Source organism: Podarcis cretensis (genome assembly GCF_951804945.1).
Source record: "Podarcis cretensis genome assembly, chromosome: 6".
Lineage (NCBI taxonomy): Eukaryota > Metazoa > Chordata > Lepidosauria > Squamata > Lacertidae > Podarcis > Podarcis cretensis.
Window position 1 is genome coordinate 78,726,795 of NC_137175.1, and position 25,685 is coordinate 78,752,479.

Genomic DNA, 25,685 nt, shown 5'->3' on the forward strand with positions numbered 1-25,685 from the left:
CATCGTTAATATATATAAACTGAGCTATATATAATATTTTATATAAATATATATATATGTATTATATAAACTAATATATATTAAACTGAGACATACATACGTGTATTTGCATATGAGCAAGGGGTGTGTGTGTGTGTGTGTGTATGTATATGTATGTATGTATGTATATATATATATATATATATATATATATATGTGTGTGTGTGTCTCAGTTTAACCTACCTCACAGAGTTATTGTGGAGAAAGAACCTCCTCCTTGGGGAAAAAGCGGGATCTAAAGTAGAATCTCAGAATTGTAGAGTTGGAAGGGACCACACAGATCATCTGGTCCTGCAATGCAAGTAAGGAACAATGTTTCTGCACTGCCGTTATACCCTGTTCAGGGCTGGCCCAAGACATTTTGGCACTCGAGGCGAACCCCTCCCTGCCATGGGAACAAGGCGTGAACCAAGATCTACATCGGGGAACAAAGATCTGCATCGGGATCTGCTGCCCCTGTGATTGTGCCACCCAAGGTGGTCGCCTTACCTTCTTGCCTCAAGAGCGGGGTCGGCCGGATCCTATTGCTGCTCAAACCGAATAAAAGCTAGTCGAAGCACACTCAGGAAAGACAACGCTGCGGTATTTGTTCTAGCATTTTAACCTTTTGCACGCACTGGTTGCAAATTGTTCTTGATCTTTGCGTTTCACTTTTTTTTTTTTTTGCAAATTTGTTTGTTCACAAGCGGCGTCTAGAATTTTATGGCACATAAATGAAATTACATGAAATTTATAAATGAAATTTATGATACGGCGTTTTGACAAGCTGCCGTCTGTTGTCAGTGGCAGTTGCGCGCAGCTTATCATTCCAGTCCAACCCCTTGCGGCGCAGGGAGCTTTCGCCCCGCGGTGCGGAACTCGAACCCACGACCCTGAGATCAAAAAATAAAATAAATCTCCTGCGCTCTGGGAAGGATCTTACGCATTTTCGGTTTCAATAAAATCAGTTACCGAAAGAGCCTGTCGGTAGATAAGAGAAGCCAAATCCCGCTTCGTAAGCGGCGCTGCAGATCCGCAGCTCCGAGGAAAGGGCGGCTGCGCTGGTTTCCCTGTGCGCCTGCTCCGCGCGCCTCCAACCCGAGCCCGGCGGGGGCGGCGCTTCAGCCGAGTCCGCGGCTTCCCTTCCTCGCTGGCGGCGGCCTGGAGCAAAGGGCGGGTGTGCCGGCGTCTCCTTCTCGCCCAGGTCTGCAGGCTCCGGGGCTCGGATCCTCGACGGCGGCTTCCGAGCATGGGCGATCCAGAGCCGGTGGAGATCGACGGCGGCATCATGGAAGGGGTGAGCTGGGAGCCGGAGAGGATTACGCGCGGGGCCGGCCGCCTTTCTCGGGGTTCATAGCCGCCATGGACCTGAATGAATGGGGTTTTTTGGGGAGGCGGGACCGGTCTCCAGATAGATCGGAGTTGCATTCTTGGAGATTTGGGGGTGGGGAGCGTCTCCCCTTCGATCCCCTGCTGTGGAGCCGCATAACACCTTGCTTGGTTTCCCCAACGGGAATACCAAACTCCTTGTGTTTACTTTTCTCCTTACCCCACCCAGGTTACTTATAGTAGGCTGCAGCCCTGCTCGGTGGGGCTTGCTTCTGAATAGAACTGTAGAGTTGGAAGGAGTCCCTAGAGTCATCTAGTCCACCCCCCCCCCCGCAATGCAGGAATCTCAGCAAAAGCAGCCATGACAGATGGCCACCCAACCTCTGCTAAAAATACGTCCAGGAAAGGAGAGCCCACCACATGGGTAGGCACACAAAGGCCCTGGGGCCGGATCTGGCCCAAACGCCTTCTAAATCCGGCCCCGCGGATGGTCCAGGAATCATCGTGTTTTTACATTAGTAGTGTGATAGGAATTTTATGGTCTTAGATATATGGCAATGTTCATAACCGCACATACATAGATCAACACAGGAAGACCAACCTGGAACCATTTTGATTCCTAAACTGACCAAATCCTTTCTCTGCAAGGTTAAACTGGAAAAGCCTCCCCATTGTCTCTTTCCTCACAAATCCTGTCTCAAGGATATGTCTTTTTGAATAAGGTGTGAGCCTGTGACCTGGCCCAGGAAATAAGTATTTTACCACTACAAAAGAATGGCCAGGCTCCCCAGGCAATCCAATCAAGTAACTTGCCAGACAGGAGATAAACTGTGACAGGAGAAAAACAACATTTAAATTTCTGTGATGTAGGTGGGATGTATCTGAGGGGTGGTCTTAGGTTACACCCCTTCTGTGATGCATGCATAATGTTTCTGGGGGTGGTCTTGATCTAGAGGGTGGCAATTTCAAAATTCTTTATAAGGCTTTGCGCGCCATTTTTCTGGGTTCCTCTTCCTCTCCTGCGGGTGAGGGGAGCACCCTGTTGCAACAGATCAATAAAGATCAAGCTTACTAGCTGCTTTGCTTCTCAATATTCTCTGGTTGGCCTCTGTTATTTTCTCCTACCAATAGGGAACCTATGTAAGGACTCTATATGGGCTCTTGGATACCCCATAAGGGAAAAGGGCATATTTTTATTTACAACAGTAGAATGTGTCCTTTTATTTAATGCATCTCTGGGTTATTTGTGGGGCCTGCCTGGTGTTTTTACATGAATAGAATGTATGCTTTTATTTAAAATGCATCTCTGGGTTATTTGTGGGGCCATAGGAATTCGTTCATTCCCCCCACAAAAAATATAGTTTGGGCCCCCACAAGGTCTGAGGGACAATGGACTGGCCCCCTGCTGAAAAGGTTTGCTGACCCCTGGCCTTCACCTCCCGTTCCACTGTAGAACAGCTTCTTCCTCTCAGAATACTGCCAAATTTTGCCCTTGCTCAGGGTGCCGTATTACCAAAGTCCGCCCCTGGTTAGTAACCCGCCTTGCAGGTGTGCTGGTGCAAGTGGCGTTTATGACAAAAATCAAAAAGCACTTTAAAAGCAAGCTGCAGTCAAAGGAATATAGGCGGCTGCCTTATAAGAAGCCAGACCATTGGCCATGTAGCTCTGAAGTGTTGGCACAGACTGGCAGTAGCGCTTCAGGGTTTCAGGCATGGATCTGTCCTAGGCCTACCCTGAGACCCCAGGAATTGAGCATGCGGTTGTTTGCATACAAAGCAGGTCCTCTGCCACTGACTTACGCAGCAATGAAACTGCTAGCACACTTGCAAAGCTAGACACTATGGTTTCAAATTGGATGGGGGACCACATGTTGAGATTCCTGCCTTGCAGGGGGTTGGACTAGATGACCCTGGGGAGCCCTTCTGACTCCACAATTCTGTCATTCTATGGCCTTTCCCCGAAGAACTCTGCCTACCCACCCGGGTATCCAGTGGGACTTGTAAACAAAGTCCGCGTGCATACATATAGACTGGGTAACTGCAATAGCACAACAGTAATTTCTGGAAAGAGGAGCAGTTTGCCTGGAAACCGTGATGAGGCTGTACCTGCATGACAGTCACTTCTATCTGTCGCAAGTATTTGATCCTCTCTTTTCAGGGTGGCCAGATCCTGCGCGTCACCACAGCTCTGAGCTGCCTCTGCGGTACGCCCTTACATGTGAAAAATATCCGAGCTGGCAGGAGTCAGCCTGGCCTTAGGTAAGTCCAGGAGAACAGTTGACAAAGTGGTTTGCTTTAGGAGAGGCCTTGGGGAACCTCGTTGCCCCCAACCTGGCAGGCCAGCTTTGATAGGACAGCCCACCTGTCAATCACCTGACCCCATGATGCTCTGCATCTGGACATTATCGCTTCAGACTGCAGAGTGGGAATGTCAGTGTGATTGAATGCGCATCCATTTTGCATAGCAAAGCAAGTTGGGGTGGACAGTCATCAAGGACCACCCTGCTGAGAGCCTGAGGGTCCTGCTCCTGCCTCTATCTACCTGACCCAGGCTGGGGCCTGACAGGCTTCATAAGGACTGGTGTTGCTGCCCAGCAGAGAGTACTGCTTTTTCTGTTAAATTGATTTTTTTAAATGTCCTTTTCAAACATTTTTAAAAGTGATTTAACTGTTTTTAACGTACACCCTCTGCCATTTTAAAATGTGTTTCGGGGGAGGGTTGTTTTTGTTTGATTGTGTGCTTCTTGGTTTTGTGTTCTGATTTTATCCTGTGAACTGCCCTGAGGCCTATGGGTATAGGACAGTGTATAAATTATAATCACCATCGATAACACTTGGGGAGATAACCTGTGACTCTTCAGCTATTTGTTTATTTTATTTATTGCTGGACTACAACTCCCATCCTCCCTGACCTTTAGCTGCGCTGATGATTGTTTGGAAGCCCACAGAGTCCCCAGTCCTGTTCTAGGGCAAGATTCTCCCCAACACGCTCGTTTTCTATGTGTAGGAATCTTTTGTTGTTCTTGCTGGGTAGCATTCAGTCATATGAGCCTCTGCTTGCAGCCGGAAATCCCTTAGCCCCCCCGTACAGACTTAGCATCTCTTCTGCGTACTAGCAGTGATTGAGGCCTCATGTGCACTGTGCATTTAAAGCATTATTGTGCTACTTTGGACAGTCACGGCTTCTCCCAAAGAATTATGGGAGCTGTTAAAGGATACTGAGAGTTGTTAGGAGACCCGTCACAGAGCTATGAATTCCAGGGTACTTTAGCAACCAGTCCCTCTTCCCAGGGAATTCTGCAGCTGTGATAGCGCTGGTTTCCTCCTTCCCTGGAAGGTGATTGCCGCTATGACCACTAACTTTCTTGGCCAGGGACAATGGCTGCTCACCCTGAGCTTGCAGGCAAGTTACTGCTTGCACCTCTGGTGTACTGAGAAGTTTGCACCGGACATGCAAAAATTGAGTATTCTTTGCTACGTGAGTGCATACACAGGCTTTGCTTCTATTCTAACTCAGTCCTCTTGACTTGAAGGCCTCAGCACCTGTCAGGATTGAAAATGGTTCGCGACCTTTGCAACGGGCAGATGGAAGGTGGAGAAATTGGATCGACCGAAGTCACTTTCGTGCCAGGGAAGATCCAGGGTGGGACCCACGTCGCGGATACCAAAACAGCGGGGTATATCTCTGTGACTTCTTTGGGTGCTGATGTAGCAATTGTCATTCCGTGTTCAAGAGAAATTGTACATAACAGAATGAAAGAAAATGGATCCAGTATTGACAAGACACCTTAGTGGCTTAAAATGCCGATCGGTTGTGTTTTTTCTTGCTGCCTTTCAGGTCGAATTTGCCTTTCCTTGTATGCACAAGTTGCTGCGGGCCACACCCTCAGGTGGTGATGTCTTTGCCGGACATACCGTATTTTTCGCTCTATAAGACGCACTTTTCCCCTCCTAAAAAGTAAGGGGAAATGTGTGTGCATCTTATGGAGCAAATGCAGGCGGGAGGCTCTGCTCAGTGCTCCCTTTAAAGAACCACACACACGCTCTGCGCGCTCTTTAAAGGAAATGCGGCTCTTGGGGGAGCCTTCCTCCCGCTGCCCGGGAGAGGCTGTGCGCGGCTATCCCAGAAGCCAGAACAGCAAGAGGCTATCCCAGAAGCCAGATCCCTCTTGCTGTTCTGGCTTCTGGGATTCAGAATTTTTTTTTCTTGTTTTCCTCCTCCAAAAACTAGGTGCGTCTTATGGTCTGGTGCGCCTTATAGAGCGAAAAATACGGTAATTGTCCAGTTGGTTTCTCTGTCTCCAGGAAATCCAGAAGGAAAATGAAATGTACTCAAATGTACCATACCTGGGGCTTTCTGCCACATGCACCTTGGTTTTTATACTTCGCCAAGTTGCCTCCTTGCACAATCTTTATTAGTAAATCAGATGTGAAACTGGTGGCAAAAGAAATTCCTGGAAAGGGATGCCATGTTTGAGTTAGATTGGAGCTGTCTTGGGGAAAACTGCTTCAAAATGCAGTGTTTCACCAGAAACTTCAAGATAGCTCTGGATCTTGGGTGGCCCGTATTCATGGATTTAAAAAACAGCAACGGGAGTGCACTGGAGTCATAATAAATAGTAATATTTATAGCTTTTCTTCGCAAACTCTGAACACTGGGACTGGCTTTTTGAAGCTTTGTATACTGGGTCACAGATTTTCTGTGATCTCATCGGTGTGTGTGTTTTAAAGTATAACCCTTTTGTAAGGTTCATCTCTGTCACTGGTAGATAGTGTGAGATGTAATCCGTTGGAGCAGTCAAATACAACATTCCTGGTTTCCCTAGAGTGGACACAGACAAGGGGATGTTACTCCAGCTAGTGTAACATCTTGTTACACCTGGTCTGGAGCATCCTCACATGTGACCAGGTAGGTGGCCGTGACCCTTGCAGACCCCACAACAGGTCCAGTCACGCAGCCATTTTCCTCTTTTGGAGAGGGATCAAAGGGGACTTACCAGGAATAAATCCAATCTGGGCATGCCAGACTGGATTGCTTAGCTAAGGAGATTCAAATGAATCTGCAAACCAGTTTCCTGCTGTATAAGGCAGGCATGTCCAAAGTGCTGCCCGGGTGCCCAATCTGGCCTGCCGATTGGTTTAATCCGGCCCCTGTGGCAGTTAATTTCCTGGGGTAAAATTCTAACAGAAGATCAACAACTTCAATACTAAAATAAAAGGTCAACAACTTTGGTCGGCCCTCACTTCATCAAATCTGGCCCTCATTGAAAAAAGTTTGGACACCCCTGGTATGAGGGGAATGCACTCTGCTACTTGACTCACTAGCGTGAGTGAAGGAAGGATAATATTTAATAATAATAATAATAAAATTTATTATTTGTACCCCGCCTATCTGGCTGGGTTTCCCCAACCACTCTGGGCGGCTTCCAACAAAGATTAAAAATACATTAAAATGTCACACATTAAAAACTTCCCTAAACAGGGCTGCCTTCAGATACTTCTGAATGTCAGGTAGTTGTTTATCTCTTTGACATCTGATGGGAGGGCGTTCCACAGGGTGGGCGCCACTACCAACAAGGCCCTCTGCCTGGTTCCCTGTAGCTTTGCTTCTCACAGTGAGGGAACCACTAGAAGGCCCTCCACTCCTATGTCCTCTCCTACTATCCACAACATTCCCACAGAGTTTTGGAATCCCCATTGGCTCCAGTCCCTCCGTAATAAATAACACATTCTGTCTGTGTCTCATTCCCCTTGCAGGAGTGTCTGCCTGCTGATGCAAGTTGCAATGCCCTGTGTGCTCTTTGCAGCCTCTCCATCGGAGCTTCGTTTGAAAGGTGGCACCAATGCAGAGATGGCTCCCCAGATTGACTATACAGTGATGGTCAGTTGACCCTTCCATCTATGCAGCTCAAGTCAGTCCTTTGCTTCATTAGACTTTGGCAACAACGTTACACAAGAAAGCTGCATCCGAAATAAATTGCCACCAAACGGTTAAGTGGACCTAAATTCCAGAAAGTGGAGATAAAGCCACGAAAAGTTACTAATTCTAAGTTTTCCACGTCCACCTACTTTGGCGTTGTGGCATGTTGTTGGCAGGAAGGAGGAAAGAAAAAAATTGTTTTTGGTAGCTTCCCTGACAAGACTACTTGAATGGTCTGATGCTGCAGCTACGGTGGTATGGTTCTGAGTAGTCCTTTGACAGGCAGATGTCAGATAGTCCCATATAAAGGCAGATTATTTCCCTTATATTGGCAGATTTATTTCCTTTAACTATAATAAATTGCTTCTTTGTCTGATTGTTTGGAATTAACTGTGAATGCTTGTCTACTAGCCTGTTCACTTCTTGAAACCATTCATTCAGGCGCTATAAATTCTTATTTGTTTAAACAAATGGGATTGTAGAAGTAGCACAGTACGCCTGACTTCAGAATTGTGGTTCCTTCAGGCATTTTCATTGCAGTTCATTTCCTTGAAAGGCATGCTTCAGAAGAATGCAACTTCAAACCATGGATTATTTAACTTAACTGGAGTTTGTTTTAAACCAAGATATACGTAATGACAAACCAGGATTTGTGGAAACTAAAAGTCAGCACTGCCCATCGACTCAGTTCAGACATAATGTCAAACCATGATTTTTCCTTATGATTTCCCTGTCATGTGCAAGTCTTTTTCTAGTGTGCAGCAAGCCATGACTTGCTTTGCCTGATTGCAGGGAACTGATTTGCAAAAACTTTATTTTGCCTGCAAACCACAATTATTATTATTATTATTATTTTGTCTATACAACTCTGGACTTTATTGATCTTCTGGATCCTTAGATTAATGTTTGTTTGTTTTTTTAAAAGATATTTATTTGTTTTTTAACAGAAAAGAGAAAAAATAAAAAAGTGAAAAAAAATCAGAAAAATGCAAAACAGCAAAAACAATCACAAACATGGATCAAATAAGAAAAAAAGTTAAACATAAAAACTCCAATTTTTAGGTTCATGTTTACATAACTTACTTTCTTGACCTCCTCACACCTCCCTTTTTTGTGTTCCTCTTTGTTCAGTCAGATACAGCAAATCCTTACCCTTTTTCAAAACTGGTTTCCAATTATTAGAATCGCTTCTATTATGTCTCCAATCTTTCCTCTTTATGTTTAAACACCTTTAGCATATTATTTACTTTGACATAATATAACTTTAATTTTTCACCATTTTTCTATTACATTTTAGCATACTTCTTAACACTATATCCCTTGTGCCATATTATTTTTATATCTAGCATCGTTTTAACATTCATAAAATTTGCAGTGTTTCTGCAGATAGGTCTTAAACTTTTTCCAGTCCTCTTCCATTGCCTCTTCTCCCAGGTCTCGAATTCTGCCAGTCATTTCTGCCAGTTCCATGTAGTGTATTACTTGCATCTGCCATTCTTCCAAGGTGGGCAAATCTTGTGTCTTCCAATATTTTGCGATAAGTATTCTTGCTGCTGTTGTCGCATACATAAAAAACGTTCTGTCTTTCTTTAACACCAATTGGCCGACTATGCCCAAGAGAAAGGCCTCTGGTTTCTTGGGGAAGGTATATTTAAATACCTTTTTCAGTTCATTATATATCGTCTCCCAGAAAGCCTTAATCTTCGGGCACGTCCACCAAAGGTGAAAGAATGTACCCTCAGTTTCTTTACATTTCCAACATTTATTATCCGGCAAGTGATAAATTTTAGCAAGCTTGACTGGGGTCATGTACCACCTGTAAATCATTTTCATAATATTCTCTCTTAAGGCATTACATGCCGTAAACTTCATACCGGTGGTCCACAACTTTTCCCAGTCAGCAAACATAATATTATGACCAATGTCCTGTGCCCATTTAATCATAGCTGATTTAACTGTTTCATCCTGAGTATTCCATTTCAACAGCAAGTTATACATTCTTGAAAGAATCTTAGTTTTAGGTTCCAACAATTCTGTTTCCAATTTCGATTTTTCCACCTGGAAGCCTAATTTTTTATCCATATTGTAGGCCTCTCTTATTTGATAATAATGTAGCCAATCTCGCACTCTATCTTTTAGTTTCTCAAAACTCTGCAATTTCCATTTATCTCCTTCTTGTTCTAAAATCTCCCAATATTTCGGCCACTTGGCCTCCATATTGAGTCTTTTCAGAGCCTTTGCCTCCATGGGTGACAACCACCTTGGGGTCTTGCTTTCCAATAAATCCTTGTACCTTATCCAGACATTAAATATGGTGCTTGAAAGCTTTGTGCACTTTAACCTTGTCGTACCACAAATATGCATGCCATCCAAAGGCATTATTAAAACCTTCCAAATCCAAAATGTCTGTGTTCTCAAGAAGCAGCCAGTCTTTCAACCAGCAGAAAGCTGCTGATTCATAATAAAGTTTAAAGTCTGGCAGGGCAAACCCCCCTCTTTCCTTCGCGTCAGTTAATATTTTGAATTTTATTCTGGGCTTTTTGCCCTGCCAGACAAACTTAGAAATATCTCTCTGCCACCTCTTGAAACAATCAGTCTTGTCCACAATCTGCAAGGTTTGAAACAGAAATAGCATTTTTGGCAATACATTCATCTTTATAGCTGCAATTCGTACCAACAAGGAAAGCTTCAGTTTGGACCATATTTCTAGATCTTTTTTAACCTCTAACCAACATTTCTCATAATTATCTTTAAATAAGTTCAAGTTTTTAGCTGTCATGTTTATCCCCAGGTATTTGCCACAATTAAACTGTGGTTTCAGATAATAGTTTGCAAATAAATAATGATTTGTGCAAATCAACGTTTTCTGCATTCAGACAAATTAGAAGTGGCTGCTTTTAATCTACCTCCCCATCACTGTTGCCATGTGCAAATGAAGGGGAAGAGGGATTATGAGAGTCCAAGACTTGTTTTTACCCTGTTTTTTGTTCTGTGAACTGCCCTGAGATCTCATGATAATAATTTGTTATAAATCATAATAAGTAATAAAACATTAATAAGATTGAATTAAGCCACTACCTTACTAGCAATTTTGTTTGTTTGACTCGTTGCTTGTTACCCAAAGGTTTCCAAGTAAACATTAAAAAACATAAATACATCATGCCATTAAAAGAATTCATGCAAATTAACTAGTCGTCATTTCTAGCTAGCTATCTTTCTGTCGCTATATATGCAGAGCTTTTTTTCAGCCGGAACTTGCCGGAACTCAGTTCCGGTACCTCTCAGTTCTGGCGCCATTGCCATTCTAAGAGAACAAGGGACGTGTTCATGGTGAGTTTTAGCCCCCCCTTTCCCAGAAAAATAGCACTGTATCTGTGTATTATATATGCTCAGAACAACCTCCCATAGCAATGACTGACGTGTGTGCTTTGACAGCACACAAGTCAAAAACAACAACACTCTTTTGACACTCTGACAGGGTGATAGGAAGGAATATTTTGCTCACTAAAATATGTATGTATCTGTGTTTTTCAGCAAATGTATTTACTCTCCAGGTCTTCAAACCAATGGTTGAGAAGTTCAGTTTGACCCTGGACTGTGATATAAAAAGGAGGTAAGTCTCAGGCTCCTCCTTTTGTGACTGCGAGGATGAGATTTGAAGCTTTTAAATAACTGCAGTTTGACATTGTGTTTGAACCTTGAACTGTGCTTAAATAAGCCAGCCATAAACTCTAGTTTTTATTTGACTTGTTTCTTCATTGCCATGACAGGAACATAACCTGGCCCATAACCTGCTGTTTCTTGACAGGGGCTACTACCCCAAGGGGGGTGGCGAAGTGATCATACGGATGTCCCCTGTAAAACAGTTGAGCCCAATCGACTTAACCGACCGCGGCACCGTGACCAAGATACACGGAAGAGCCTTCGTAGCTGGAGCTCTGCCAGTCAAAGTGAGCCTGTCCTCGTATGCTTAGGGCGTGTCATTTTAGAGGTCAAAACTCATTTTTTTTGCAAATTTCTTTCAGTGAGGGGGTCACAAGGTTTTTGGGTGTGAGGCGTTCAAATCTGCTCTTTATTTTTTTGTGATTGGACAGCTCTCAGCTTGGTAAGTCCAGCTCACTAACTGCTTTTGGAAAACCAAGGCATTTTAATGTTACCTTCTGGAAATGTCAGTTAGTACTAAATAGATTATATATCAATCTTATGTTTTATTACTAACTGCAAGTACAGTGGTACCTCAGAAGTCACACAGAATCCGTTCCGGAAGCCCATTCGACTTCCAAAATGTTCAGAAACCAAGGCGCGGTTTCCTATTGGCTGCAAGAAGCTTCTGCAGCCAATCAGAAGCTGTGTCGGACGTTCAGGTTCCAAATAACGTTCGCAAACCAGAACACCCACTTCCGGGTTTGCTGAGTCCGGGAGCCAAAACGTTCGACTCGCAAGGCGTTCGGGATCCAAGGTACAACTGTACTTGGCAATGATTTTTAATGATTTCTGTGCAATTCGACACACATTTTACTTGCCAAGCAGAACCAAATTGTATTAATTTAACCAAAACTTTGTAGCACCCCTCCTTTTGGTGATCTGTCAGTTGAAAAATTAAATGCACCCTCATGGGGAAAATGCATGTGTTCTGCTGCACATGGTGAATAAAAAAAATGTGTAGCTACTTTCTTTCCAGCAAATCAGTGAATTTGTAACGCATATGTATGCAGGTGCCCACACATATTTTGTTATAGAACCAGAAGGAGAAGGACCATAGTTTTTTATGGGGGGTGTCTCAGGTGCTATAACTGGCACCTTTGATTCAAAGAAGGAACAGGGAGCATGTGATAAGCAAGAGCCCTGCCAGAGACTCTGGGGGCGCTGATGTTGGTGAATCAGCCTGACCTAGAATAATGTATCTTCCAGGGTCTCGTTTTTATGACATTGGAATAGCACCTCTTTCTAAATATGCAGAGGAAGCTAATCCAGGTATAGCCAGCCAATGGGGGTGCCCTGCAGACATTATAGGACTCTTAACTCCCATCAGCCCCAATGGTTGGGGATGATAGGAGTCCCAAAAACAAATTTTGGGAAGGCACTGCATTAGCTACCCCTGACCTACATTGCATAAACATTGTCTAATAGGCAAGCGTTTACCAAGCAGTAACATGCTTTGCGTATAAGAGACACTTTAGCAAGCCTGGTGTCTGTGCCGAGGGGTAAGGAGAATTTTATCGCCCGTTTTGTATGATAGAAGCCATTTTCTACGTAGGAACTTCAGACTATGGTGGAAAGCTCTTCTGTCGAGGTTTCAGTTGTTTTTCTTTGTTTGACCTTGTCACGTTAGTTAGCAAAAGACATGGCGTCGGCAGCAGTGAGGTGCATCAGAAAGGAAATCCGAGACCTTGACGTCAACATCAAGGCTGTTCGAGAACTGGATAATGAGGCCTTTGGAACCGGAAGTGGAATAATGTGAGTGGGCTCAAATTGCATGTTTCCGCACGCTCGCTATCCAGAAATTTACTTATCTGCACTTTAAAGTTTTCCAAAGGCTGTTTTCTATTCATAACTGTTCCAACATCTCACCCTCCCCCCTTCTGTTTAGAATTGTTGCAGAAACTTCCACAGGTTGCTTGCTGGCCGGATCATCGCTTGGTAAAAGAGGTGAGGATTTGGGCAAACAGGGTTTTTAATTATTATTTTTTTGAAAAAGCTTCTAATGGAAACTAATTTGGCGCTCTGACATGCTTCGTTTCGTGGTAGTGTCTTATTTTATATTATCCATGTTCTGCGTAATTACGATGTAATAATTACAGTCACTAAAAGGCCACATTCTTGAGCTACGGTAGCTAACCTTTTTTTTTTTTTTTTGGCACATAGCTCACACAAGCACAAAACACTTGCCACACATGCAGCACAGGTGTGTTAGTTTCTACCTGTGCTTCTTCTTCACACAGGTAAAAATGCTGACAAAGTTGGAATCGAAGCCGCCGAGATGTTGCTTGGAAATCTTCGACATGGGGGAGCAGTGGACGATTATCTGCAAGACCAAGTAAGCGTTTCGTGTAGAGCTGGGATGGCAAACCTTTTGCCCTCCTAGTGTGGTTGGACTCTGTTGCTAGTCTGACCAATGGCCAGGGCAGACGGGAGTTGTGGTCCAGTAACATCTGCAAGGCCACAGGTTCCCCATCCTTGACACAGAGGTTCCCTCATATAATCATAGCTGTCAACTTTTCCCTTTTCTTGTGAGGAATCCTATTTGGAATAAGGGAATTTCCCTTAAAAAAAGGGAAACGTTGACAGCTATGCATATAAGGAAACAAGAGTTTGACAAGGGCAGGTGGAGGCACCTCCGAAAATGAGAAGGGCAGAATATCAGGCTTGTCGGTGGTCTTGAAAGGGCTGCACTCTGGCACCTACCTGGGAGTAAGTCCCCTTGTGACACGGGTGGCACTGTGGTCCAAACCATCGAGCCTCTTGGGCTTGCTGATCAGAAGGTTGGCAGTTCAACTCCCCACAACAGGGTGAGCTCCCATTGCTCTGTCCCAGCTCCTGCCAACCTAGTAGTTTGAAAGCGCACCAGTGCAAGTAGATAAATAGGTAGCACTGCAGCAGGAAGGTAAATGGCATTTCTGTGTGCTCTGGTTTCTGTCACGGTGTCCCGTTGTGCCAGAAGCAGTTTAGTCATGCTGGCCACATGACCCAGGAAGCTGTCTGTGGACAAACGCCAGCTCCCTTAACCGTTAAAGCGAGATGAGCGCCGCAACCCCATAGTCGCCTTTGACTGGACTTAACCGTCCAGGGGTCCTTTACCTTTGCTGACATGTCTTCTGCAAAGACATGAATAGGATTTTATTGTGAGTTATGTGGGCAAGGAATGTTACTTCAACTGGCTTTCTTTAGCTGCCATGGGAGTTGCATCACTAATAATGATGCGGTTTTTTTTCTTCCTCTCTCTTCTCAAGCTAATCATTTTCATGGCTTTAGCAAATGGCCTCTCCAGAGTGAAAACTGGACCAATTACTCTCCATACAAAAACTGCTATACATTTTGCAGAACAGCTGACAAAGGTGAGTGATACATAGTTTTCTTTTTTTTTAATGTCGGTTGATGAGTACACACTTCACAGACTTGCTTTCTCTAGTTACCGTAGTTTTCGCTCCATAACACGCATTTTTTTCCTCCTAGAAAGTAAGGGGAAATGTCTGTGCGTGTTACGAAGCAAATGCTTCCCTCCTCCGTGGCTCGCTTTGAAAGAGCAAAGCGGTAGAAGAGCCGCTGAGTGGGGAGGAGAGAGGGACAGAGAGCCTGCTTCTTTAAAGGAGCAAAGTGGGAGAGGAGAGGAGCCGCTTACACGAGTGTAAGCGGCTCCTGTCTGGTTGGCTCCTTTAAAGCAAGCAGGCTCTCTATCCCTCCTCCCCACTCAGCTTGCTAAATAGCAGCAAAGTTTTTCAGCTCGCTTAGCCGGGGGGATGAGCCGGGGAGGAGGGAGAGAAGCAGAGCCTGCTGGCTTTAAAGGAGCAAAGTGGAAGAGGAGAGGAGCCTTCTCCCCATATACCCTCTCCTCCATTATTAGCAGCATCCTTCTCCACCCACCCCACGCGTGCTCCTTGTCCCTTGAGTGCTTTTCCTTCCCTCCCCACTTAAAATGTGGTTACAAAGCACAGATCCACATGGATCCTCAGGATTTTTGCACTGGGTCACCCCAAATTCACCATCAGATCACATAGCATGTCCATGGCTACAGTTTGCACCAAAAAAATCACGCACCCACTGTTGCCTGGGGCCGCAGTGGTGCAAAAACGTGGTTACAAACATGGATCCACGTGGATCCTCAGGATTTTTGCATTGGGCTACCCCAAACTCACCGTCAGATTACATATCTGTGGCCACAGCATGAACCACAAAAATCATACATCCACTGTTTCGTTTAGAATATTTTTTTTCTTGTTTTCCTCCTCTAAAAATTACGTGCGTGTTATGGTCGGGTGCGTGGGACGCAGGTGGCGCTGTGGGTTAAAGCCTCAGCGCCTAGGGCTTGTCGATCGAAAGGTTGGCGGTTCGAATCCCTGCGGCGGGGTGCGCTCCCGCTGCTCGGTCCCAGCGCCTGCCAACCTAGCAGTTCGAAAGCACCTCCGGGTGCAAGTAGATAAATAGGGACCGCTTACCAGCGGGAAGGTAAACGGCGTTTCCGTGTGCAGCTCTGGCTCTGGCCAGAGCAGCTTCGTCACGCTGGCCACGTGACCCGGAAGTGTCTCCGGACAGCGCTGGCCCCTGGCCTCTTAAGTGAGATGGGCGCACAACCCCAGAGTCTGTCAAGACTGGCCCGTACGGGCAGGGGTACCTTTACCTTTACCTTTATGGTCGGGTGCGTGTTATAGAGCGAAAAATACGGTAGATATTTTCAGTAGTTTATGCTGCTGTTATAGAATAGTCTCCCTCAGGTGGGGTCTAGCAACGCCTCCTCAGGTCTGTTCATATGACAAGTTTACTCACGCTTTTAAGACCTCAAGTTTTAAACTGAACGTTGTTTACTATCAGTTTTGTATTATTATTATTGTTGTTGTTGTTGTTGTTATTATTATATTTTATTTTCAGAGCCTGATTTTAATAAACAAGCTCTTGCACGTCATGCAAACAATATACAGGTGGCTAGGTAAAGGTAAAGGTACCCCTGCCCGTACGGGCCAGTCTTGACAGACTCTGGGGTTGTGCGCCCATCTCACTTAAGAGGCCAGGGGCCAGCGCTGTCCGGAGACACTTCCGGGTCACGTGGCCAGCATGACATCGCTGCTCTGGTGAGCCAGAGCCGCACACGGAAACGCCATTTACCTTCCCGCTGGTAAGCGGTCCCTATTTATCTACTTGCACCCGGAGGTGCTTTCGAACTGCTAGGTTGGCAGGCGCTGGGACCGAGCAGCGGGAGCGCACCCCGCCGCAGGGATTCGAACCGCCGACCTTTCGATCGGCAAGCCCTAGGCGCTGAGGCTTTAACCCACAGCGCCACCTGCGTCCCTATATACAGGTGGCTACACATGTGCATTTTAAAGAATACGTTAATAAACCCACTTTATGACACTTAAAATTATTTTCATTGCAGGCTAAATTTACTGTGACAAAATCAGAAGAGGACGCATCCCCCAAGGATGCCTACATTATCGAGTGCCAAGGAGTTGGACTGCTAAACACCAATTTGTAGCTGCTGCTGTTTGTTGGAATGGTTTAATTATTATTATTTTGGCTTTGTTTTTGTTTTGCCTTTAAAAATATTGCTGACATCCTCAAGGGAGAAAAGTGTGATTAGTGTTATGTTTGAATTAATTCTAATAAAGGACATCCATTTTGGGCTCTCTAGATAATAAAAAGCCTATATTGCTGCTGTTAAACACAGCAGATGATCAGTATAGATCACAGCAGAGCAGGGAAAGCGATAGCTTCGGCTTTTAAAAACGGACTTCTGTGATTCGATCGTTCTTGTCCCCTGTTGGGAGCTGATCATATGGAATCCTTCACATGTCGACAAAAAGTCATTTTCAGCAGTTTCTGTTCACATCTCTTTTTTTATTTCTGTAACCCTTTCTTGCACACGACTACAGATAAAAATAAAGCAGTCTCAACAGATGAAGATATTTGCTACTTATTACCAGTAAAAGGGCAGAGGTTTGCAAATAATATGGGGGGCATTTTCTGACGGTTGCACCTGTATGACCTGATTTGCATCAAGTGTGCAGGTTCCGGAATGGGAGAATGTAGCTGTGTCCCTTCTCCCTGTCCATTTACTGCTGCAAGCTTTGACTTAGTGCAGTCGCTCTTGAAAACTGCCGAGGGTCTCGGTATACGCGCTTAATGATATTTCTGCCTGTTGTAGCAATTTCAGTGCGCCGTGCTAGACGCCGTATGCTTTATAATTGTGTTTTCGTTGCTCCTTTTCTTTCTTACGTTGCATTTCTTGTAGCCCAGTTTGAGTTCCGCAGAATTCAAGCTGTAACGCAACACAGTGCGAGAAAGAGAAGAAGTGATAAGAATGCCATTAAAAATCAGTGCGAATATTTAAGGCAGACATGCCACAAACCCTTCACACTTGGCACTCTCCCAGTCCTCTGCAATTTCTGGCTATTTAAAAAAAATATATAAAAAAAATATTGAATATAAATCTCCTCAGCATTGTCTGTACTTTGCCCCATGTGCAGAGTTGGAATTCAGAAGGCAGAGGTGGGCATAGTGATAGTTGTTTTAATTTGATCAGTTACGTGTTGTTAGTACAACATCAGGGCCATGCCGAGGGTTATGTGTGTGTGTGTCCAAGTGTCCCTATTTTCCAGGGACAGTCCTGGATTTACAGAAGCTGTCTCAGTTTCTGATTTGATCCCAGAATGTCTTGCTTTCCCTTAGGATGTCCCTATTCTCATTGGAGAAATGTTGGAGGGTATGGTAAGATGTCTCTGTTTTCATCAGAGGGTATGCAGTCATGTAAATCCCGAGCCAAGGAGATAAGTAACCAGTGCCTTTTTTTTCTGGGGGTACGCAGTACCAACACCTCCCCCCCCCAGAAGCATTGTAAATAACTATACAACCTTTAGAAGACATCTGAAGGCTGCCCTGTGTAGTTTTATTATGTTTTTATATACAGTGGTACCTCGGGTTACATACGCTTCAGGTTACATATGCCTCAGGTTAGAGACTCCGCTAACCCTGAAATAGTACCTCGGGTTAAGAACTTTGCTTCAGGATGAGAACAGAAATTGCACGACGGCGCAGCGGGAGGCCCCATTAGCTAAAGTGGTGCTTCAGGTTAAGAACGGACCTCCAGAACGAATTAAGTACTTAACCCGAGGTACCACTGTATGTTGGAAGCAGCCTAGGGTGGCTGAGGCAACCCAGTCAGGCGGGCTATAAAGAATAAAATTATTACTATTTTTATTTTATGGAATAGGGCACCCCTATTTTCATCAGAGAAATGTTCGAGGGTATGTTGTGTTTATATGCCTGTTGTCTTTGTCTATGGAGTTTTCTTGGCAGGGATACTGGAGTGGCTTGCTGGTTCCTCCTCCAGGTAGTGATGTATGGAAGTGAGAGCTGGACCATAAAGAAGGCTGATCGCCGAAGAATTGATGCTTTTGAATTATGGTGCTGGAGGAGACTCTTGAGAGTCCTATGGACTGCAAGAAGATCAAACCTCTCCATTCTGAAGGAAATCAGCCCTGAGCGCTCACTGGAAGGACAGATCCTGAAGCTGAGGCTCCAGTACTTTGGCCACCTCATGAGAAGAGAAGACTCCCTGGAAAAGACCCTGATGTTGGGAAAGATGGAGGGCACAAGGAGAAGGGGATGACAGAGGACGAGATGGTTGGATAGTGTTCTCAAAGCTACCAGCATGAGTTTGACTAAACTGCGGGAGGCAGTGGAAGACAGACGTGCCTGGCGTGCTCTGGTCCATGGGGTCAGGACACGACTAAACGACTAAACAACAACATGTTGTGTTGTGTGTGTGTGTGTGTGTGTGTTGTTGATACCTTCACCCCTCCCATTGCAAGAATCTCCTGATCTGATGTTTTGAGAAAGGAGGGGGTGGAAACTGCTCTTCTACTTGACTGCCTGACTCTGTGTGGAGAGAGTCTTAACTATGTAGTGACTAGATGGCTGACTGGGAGATGTAACACTCATGCAAGCCAGTAGTTTGTTAGTTTGTAGTAGCTATTAGAAATAAAAGGAGTTATGCTTCACAGCTAGCTTCCGCGTTATTTATACTCTGTATGAGTTTGTTGCTCACAATGCACAGTTGCGAGTCCAGGATTGGAAGGTCTCTGAAAGTGCTCCTGTCACCTAGCCCAGTCGGGGCAGAACCCGGTACTGAGCCCAGTCGCTGACATCGGTTGAAAGGCGTACTGACATGTGTGTGTGTGTGTGAGAGAGAGATAATCTACCCTGTTAGCAGCAATAGGAAGGCCAACTGGGGCAAGGGAGGACTTCTGCTTACATGACCAGGAGCTAAGATGACACAATTCCAGGCAAATCTGCTTCCAGGAACTCTCCTGGTTTGTGCAGGTGTTAGCTGATTTTCACCTTGCATTCCCGTCAGCCAGATAGCTTGTCTGTAATCCCTTTCCAAATGTGTCCCAATGTAGTGACAGAAGCTGGGGTGGGTTGATTTTCTTGTTACCGTAATCGGAAGGAACAGCTGTTCAGCTGTATTTGTAATGTTTGGAGTTGCCTGAAGGGGGCAGCAGATAACTTATTAGTAGTATCCTTTTAAAAAAAAATACAACCACAAGACTTTTCCCTTGAGTTTCTTCTGTTTTCCTCCCCTCCAAAAAAGGCCCTAATTTATCCATCGTCTATTTGAGCAGCTTGAAAAAGTAACATGCATTCTGTGGGTATCTGCTTTCAAAGAAAGTAGCACTAGTTCAATGACCAGAGAGTCAATGCAGCAGCCTTGAATTAAAAGTTTCACATCTGTTGCTAGTCTGACCAATGGCCAGGGCAGAGGGGAGTTGTGGTCCAGTAACATCCGCAAGGCCACAGGTTCCCTATCCTTGACACAGAGGTTCCCTCATATAAGCATAGCTGTCAACTCTTCCCTTTTCTTACGAAGAATCCTATTCGGAATAAGGGAATTTCCCTTTAAAAAAGGGAAACGTTGACAGCTATGCAGGGCAGGTGGAGGCACCTCCCAAAATGAGAAGGGCAGAATATCAGGCTTGTCATTGGTCTTGAAAGGGCTGCACTCTGGCACCTACCTGGGAGTAAGTCCCCTTGTGATACGGGTGGCACTGTGGTCCAAACCACCAAGCCTCTTGGGCTTGCTGATCAGAAGGTTGTGGTTCGAATCCCCGTGACGGGGGGAGCTCCCGTTGCTCTGTCCCAGCTCCTGCCAACCTAGCAGTTTGAAAGCACGCCAGTGCAAGTAGATAAATAGGTAGCACTGCAGCAGGAAGGTAAATGGCGTTTCTGTGTGCTCTTGAATTAAAAGTTTCACATCTGTTGCTGTTGCAACAGTACGTGGCCTTGAGCGAGTCTCTTCCAGCATCTACTCAGACCTGCATTACCAGTGCATTGTGAGGGCTTGTAGAAATCATCCTTTGCAGAGTGGAAGTGTTATTACAAATGACAGAAGGTGTTGAACTATGCTCCTAGGATAAAAGTTGCTTTGGTTTTATAGTTAGGCCACTTGGGTTCATGTCTGCCATGCTAACCAATCTGCCACATAGTGATATGAGTGATTTACAGTGGTACCTTGGGTTACATACGCTTCAGGTTACACACACTGCTAACCCAGAAATAGTGCTTCAGGTTAAGAGCTTTGCTTCAGGATAAGAACAGAAATTGTGCTCCGGTGGCGCGGCGGCAGCAGGAGGCCCCATTAGCTAAAGTGGTGCTTCAGGTGAAGAACAGTTTCAGGTTAAGTACGGACCTCTGGAACGAATTAAGTACTTAACCCGAGGTACCACTGTATTTACTTTGTGGGATTTGATATCAGATAGGCTTAAGTTTTCCATTTCATTTTTTTGCAAGAAAGCAACTCCTGATCCCATTTTGTCCTTCTAAAGACCTATAAAGACTGGTTGCCAAGGTAGCTTAAGCTAAGGTTTGGTTTGGGAATTCTTCTATTTTATTATTATTACCTTTATATTCCACCTTTTTCTTCCAAGGAACTCCAGGTAGTGTAGGTTCAATCTCACAACAATCCTGTGAGCTAGGTTAGGCTGAGAGGCTGTGACTGGCCCAAGCTCACCCAGAGAGCTTCATGGCTGAGTGGGGATTCGAACCCTGGTCTCTCAGCTCCTAGTCTAACACTCTAACCCAGGGGTCAGCAAACTTTTTCAGCCGGGGGCTGGTCCACTGTCCCTCAGACCTTGTGGGAGGGCCGGACTATATTTTGTGGGGGAAATTGAACAAATTCCTATGGCCCCACAAATAACCCAGAGACGCATTTTAAATAAAAGCATACATTCTATTCATGTAAAAACACCAGGCAGGTTCCACAAATAACCCAGAGATGCATTTTAAATAAAAGGACACATTCTACTCATGTAAAAACATGCTGATTCCTGGACTGTCCGCGGGCCGGATTAAGAAGGCGATTGGGCCTGATCCGGCCCCCGGGCCTTAGTTTGCCTACCCATGCTCTAACCATTATGCCACAATGGCTCTAGGACAAGTGGGGCTCTAGGGTATGTGGATCACAGACGCCCCCTCCCAATAATATTCCTGCTGCCAGCTTGGGACAGGACGCTTGCCCTCAGTCTTAGAAGCTCACAGGTTGCTGTTGGACCACTAAATAATAATAATAATCCCTTTGAAAATTTACAAACCTCTATACAATAGCACACCTTCTCTTGAGTATATGGAAACTGTTCCTTGTGGGGAGACGTGGGGCTGTGCATCATTTCCTGCCTAGCCAGCCGGTTTCACTGAAAAGGGATTGTGCCAATAATTGAGTAGGAAGGCCAGCTCTGAGCTTAAAAATATATAGATATTTTGTACACTTCAAAGGGATAATCACATGATCCACACCAGATCTTCAGCTTGAAGTGAACCAGGACTGTTCTACATCTCCACAAATTACAGCTGAGCAGCAAGCACACTTTTTTTTTGTAAATCCAGGGGTTTTTTTGGGGGGTGGGGTTAAGGCAGGGATGGGAGGAAAGAGAAATAAAAGAAGAGTGAAGCTGAGCTACTACCTCAGCAGTGCTAACCTACTGACAAGATATCAGGGTAGCCAATGTGGTTCTCTCTCAGTATTATTATTATTATTTATTTTCATTTCTATACCGCTTTATATTTTTAAAAACCTCATGGCAGTTTACAGCATATTAAACCTCAATAAAGCAATCCAGAATCAACATTTCTGAAGAAAATAAAATATAAAGTATACAGTCAAAGCAACATAATTAACAGGAAACTAAAATATTGTCTTAAAGATTTCAGAAAAAAACATTATAAAGGAGGTCAACTACAGAATACATATTTAACACAAAGTTAACCAAAAAAAAAATCTTAAACATTTCAAAAGAAAACAATGCTAAGTGAAGTCAAATATAAAATGCACATTTAAAACAGCATAGCTAACAAGAGAATATCATTGGACTACAACTCCCATCATCCTAATCATTGGCCCTGCTGGCTGAGGTTGATGGGAGCTAGAGTCCTAGACACAGGTGCCCATACTCTGGTCTAGCAAACAATCTGGCAGTCTTTGAGTTGGTTTCCATCAACTGCTAGACTAACATCCCAGGAATGTTTGGGAAGGAAGGGGACGTATTTCAGCAAACTGAGTTAAATTACAGGGCATCCTTGCCAGACGTACAATTCCGTGATTGATTTTGCGAAATGTGCAATGTTGCTCCTTTCTCCACCCCATAAATCTTGCCGCTATGGCTGTTCAAGTTGTGTGGTTGCAGCCGCTTAAACACTTGCAGGAATAAAACGGTCTTTCATAAACAAGACGAAGTAAAAACCCCAACATAAACATGACGGAGGAAAGAGGAGGTTAGCTTCACAAATCATGTAGCCCACAGTCAAGCAAAAGTTGCGCAATTTTAAATCCAATGGATTTCAGCAGGAGAGTTAAACAAATGCATCAATATCTCCCATGGAGCTGGCTTATTTGTTTTTGCCTCGGCCATGTCTTCATTTTACATTTTTGAGGTATTTTTGAGCCTTGCAGATTTTGTTATAACTTCTGTAAAGCGGGTGCAGGGATTTTTTTTTTTTTAAAGTAAGTATTGGTGTAAGTAGAACTCCCCCTTAAACCTGAGGGGGGAGATATGAATGTTTTGCCATTCCTCTTTCAATGTCCTCCTACGTTCTGTCGATCTGTTTTTATCCTTTTTATTATAACTGACAAATCTGTCTTTCCTCCTCATTTTCTTAGTGATGGTCTTTCACTATAAGCGGTTAAAAACGGTTTGTTCATTTGCCTTCGCAAGTTTAATTTCGCCAAAGTCCATGCTGTGTGTATTTGTACCCCAGTTTAGAAAATTAATTGGTCGTTAAAATATTAAGTGCAATACATTTTGATATTGGTAAGTAACTTTTTTAAAAAAAAACAACTCCCACACGTTTTGAAAGTTCCTGTATTAACTTAAGAGGCACAGTTAATCATAGCTAATCCCAGTGCAACTATATTGTCAGTAAACAATTAGGGTAAAGAAGATTAAACGAGATGTAGAGAATATATTAACCTTCTGCTCAGCGCAAGGCATGAGACATCTCTGTTCTGCTCTATAAATGTACATTATGTTTGCGTAGATAGTTCATGCCAATCTGGATTTCATGCTGCTGGCACTGCAGGAGTTCAGCGGAAGCAGAGAGGTTAATACACAATATTGCTCGGGTAGCGAGGGTGGATCATAAATAAGTTACTGCTTCGAAGAATTTGCCATGCTTGGTCTGAAATTCTGTCCAGGTGGTCATTATCCGACATGCTGCCACCAGGAGGAAAGTGATAATTTTAAGTGAAGATGACAATCCAAATAATAATAATAATAATAATAATAATAATAATAATAATAAATTTATTAGTTATACCCCACCCATCTGGCTGGGTTTCCCCAGCCACTCTGGGTGGCTCCCAACCAAATATCAAAACCACAATACAGCATTAAACATTAAAAACTTCCCTAAACAGGGCTGCCTTCAGATGTCTTCTAAAAGTCAGATAGTTGTTTATTTCTTTGACATCTGATGGGAGGGCGTTGCACAGGGTGGGCGCCACTACTGAGAAGGCCCTCTTCCTGGTTCCCTGTAACTTGGTTTCTCGCAGCGAGGGAACCACCAGAAGGCCCTTGGTGCTGGACCTCAGTGTCCGGGCAGAACTATGGGGGTGGAGACGCTCCTTCAGATATACTGAGCTGAGGCTGTTTAGGGCTTTAAAGATCAGCACCAACACTTGTGTGTTGTGCTCAGAAACGTACAGTGGTACCTTGGGTTACATACGCTTCAGGTTACATACGCTTCAGGTTACAGACTCCGCTAACCCAGAAATAGTGCTTCAGGATGAGAACAGACATCATGCTCCGGCAGCGCGGCAGTAGCAGGAGGTGCCAATAGCTAAAGTGGTGCTTCAGGTTAAGAACAGTTTCAGGTTAAGAACGGACCTCGGAACGAATTAAGTACTTAACCCGAGGTACCACTGTATATAGACCAAGCATCCCCAACTTGGCAACACCCATATATTTTGGACGGTAGCTCCAAACATTCCAGCTGGAGATTTGTGGTCCCAAATATCTGAAGAGCAGCAGCTTTGGGGAAAGCTGCTACAGATTTGTTCCTCAAAAGCATCAATGGGAAATTTATGGCTCCTCGGCTGTCGTTGAGCTTCAGCTCCCTTAGTCCCTGACCTTTCGCCATGCCAGCAAGGGCTGGTGAGAGCTGGAGTCCGTCCAACAACATTGGGCCATCCCTGCTCAAAAGCACCTACATTCTTGCTCGCTGGTTGGTTCTTCACACTGTTTGCTTGTGTGATTGGCAGGTGGCTCACTTGTACAAATAACTCATGAAGGTCTGTGTGAGCAACTTAATGTCAGAGCCATGAGTTCATCTGCTTGCTTCAAAATATTTAGTAACACTAGAGTGGTTTGCAAAATATAATAGGGTGAAAGCATGGAATGTGGCGGTTTTGAGGGGATTCTGGAACCAGGTTAAATATATCTGTTCTCTTGGGCAGTTGGTGAATGAAATTTGGGCTTTTCAAGGCCTTCCGATGCATGTGAGCTGTGACTTCTTTCTGAGGTGGCTTTATGATAAATTTTAGATGTCGTATTGTTGTTTTCTTTGTATAATTTGTTGGCGGGTTTTTTTTTTTTAAAAGAATTTTAGAAATCATTCCGTCATTCTTTTGTCATTCTTTAGATCACTCTAAAATTTTCACTAAAAACTAAATTTTAAAAGCTGGTGATTTGGCAAGGAGGGCTGAAGATGACTGTGCTTTCTGAAAGATCATCTCAAGAGGAAGAATGGCAGTGCCATTTTGCTTTTCAAAATGTACAGCAAAATGCGCACGCAAACACACACACACAGGTGGAATCTACACACATATTTAAAAAAGCTGTGAAATGCTTTTTTAAAAAAAAACCGTTTGGAAAAATACAATGAATTTTGCATAGCTCACTGTCGCCATCTAGTGTCACATTTGTATATTACATTTTACAACACCTTTAAAACATTTTTATTTGCAGCTGTATAGCTGAGTGCATACACACGACTTTTTTCCAGCCAGAACTTGCTGGAACTCAGTTTCTAGGATGACCTGTGTATGCTTAGAAGTGGTGGTGTAAGCAATCCTACCATAGCTGTCAACCGTCCCTTATTTGGTGGGAAAGTCCCTTATCCCAGTGCCGTGTCCCGCTGCTGTCCCTTATTGATGATGTCCCTTAAATTTCCCAGGTTTCAAAGGAAGCAGCTCCTCTCCCTCCCTCCCTGCCAGCCAGGGA

The 25,685-nt window shown here is 44.4% G+C and overlaps 2 protein-coding genes and 1 long non-coding RNA gene across 3 annotated transcripts in view; 2 read left to right on the forward strand and 1 right to left on the reverse strand.

Moving 5' to 3' along the window:
• The window catches only part of LOC307219032, a 44,512-nt gene extending 25,538 nt beyond the window's left edge, over nt 1–18,974 (forward strand). The window contains exon 2 of the long non-coding RNA XR_013840277.1: nt 18,043–18,974. This is a non-coding gene — a long non-coding RNA (uncharacterized lncRNA). The remainder of the gene's footprint in view (nt 1–18,042) is intronic.
• Nucleotides 1–25,685, reverse strand: part of VCAM1 (vascular cell adhesion molecule 1) — a 113,997-nt gene that overhangs the window by 56,714 nt on the left and 31,598 nt on the right. The window lies entirely within an intron of this gene.
• On the forward strand, nt 1,129–18,974 carry RTCA (RNA 3'-terminal phosphate cyclase). Its single transcript, XM_079981651.1, has 11 exons — nt 1,129–1,315; nt 3,505–3,605; nt 4,880–5,023; nt 7,104–7,227; nt 10,821–10,879; nt 11,075–11,216; nt 12,599–12,723; nt 12,857–12,915; nt 13,209–13,303; nt 14,217–14,321; nt 16,352–18,974. The coding sequence occupies exons 1-11, from the start codon at nt 1,268–1,270 to the stop codon at nt 16,448–16,450; spliced, it is 1,101 nt and encodes a 366-aa protein (XP_079837777.1). The 5' UTR covers nt 1,129–1,267; the 3' UTR covers nt 16,451–18,974.

Bases quoted from the DNA above. Each gene is read 5' to 3' on its own strand.
- RTCA (XM_079981651.1), top strand. From the start codon at position 1,268: ATGGGCGATCCAGAGCCGGTGGAGATCGACGGCGGCATCATGGAAGGG. The intron at 7,228-10,820 runs GTCAGTTGACCC...TTTACTCTCCAG, and splicing joins AGATTGACTATACAGTGATG to GTCTTCAAACCAATGGTTGA. The intron at 12,724-12,856 runs GTGAGTGGGCTC...CCTTCTGTTTAG, and splicing joins GGAACCGGAAGTGGAATAAT to AATTGTTGCAGAAACTTCCA.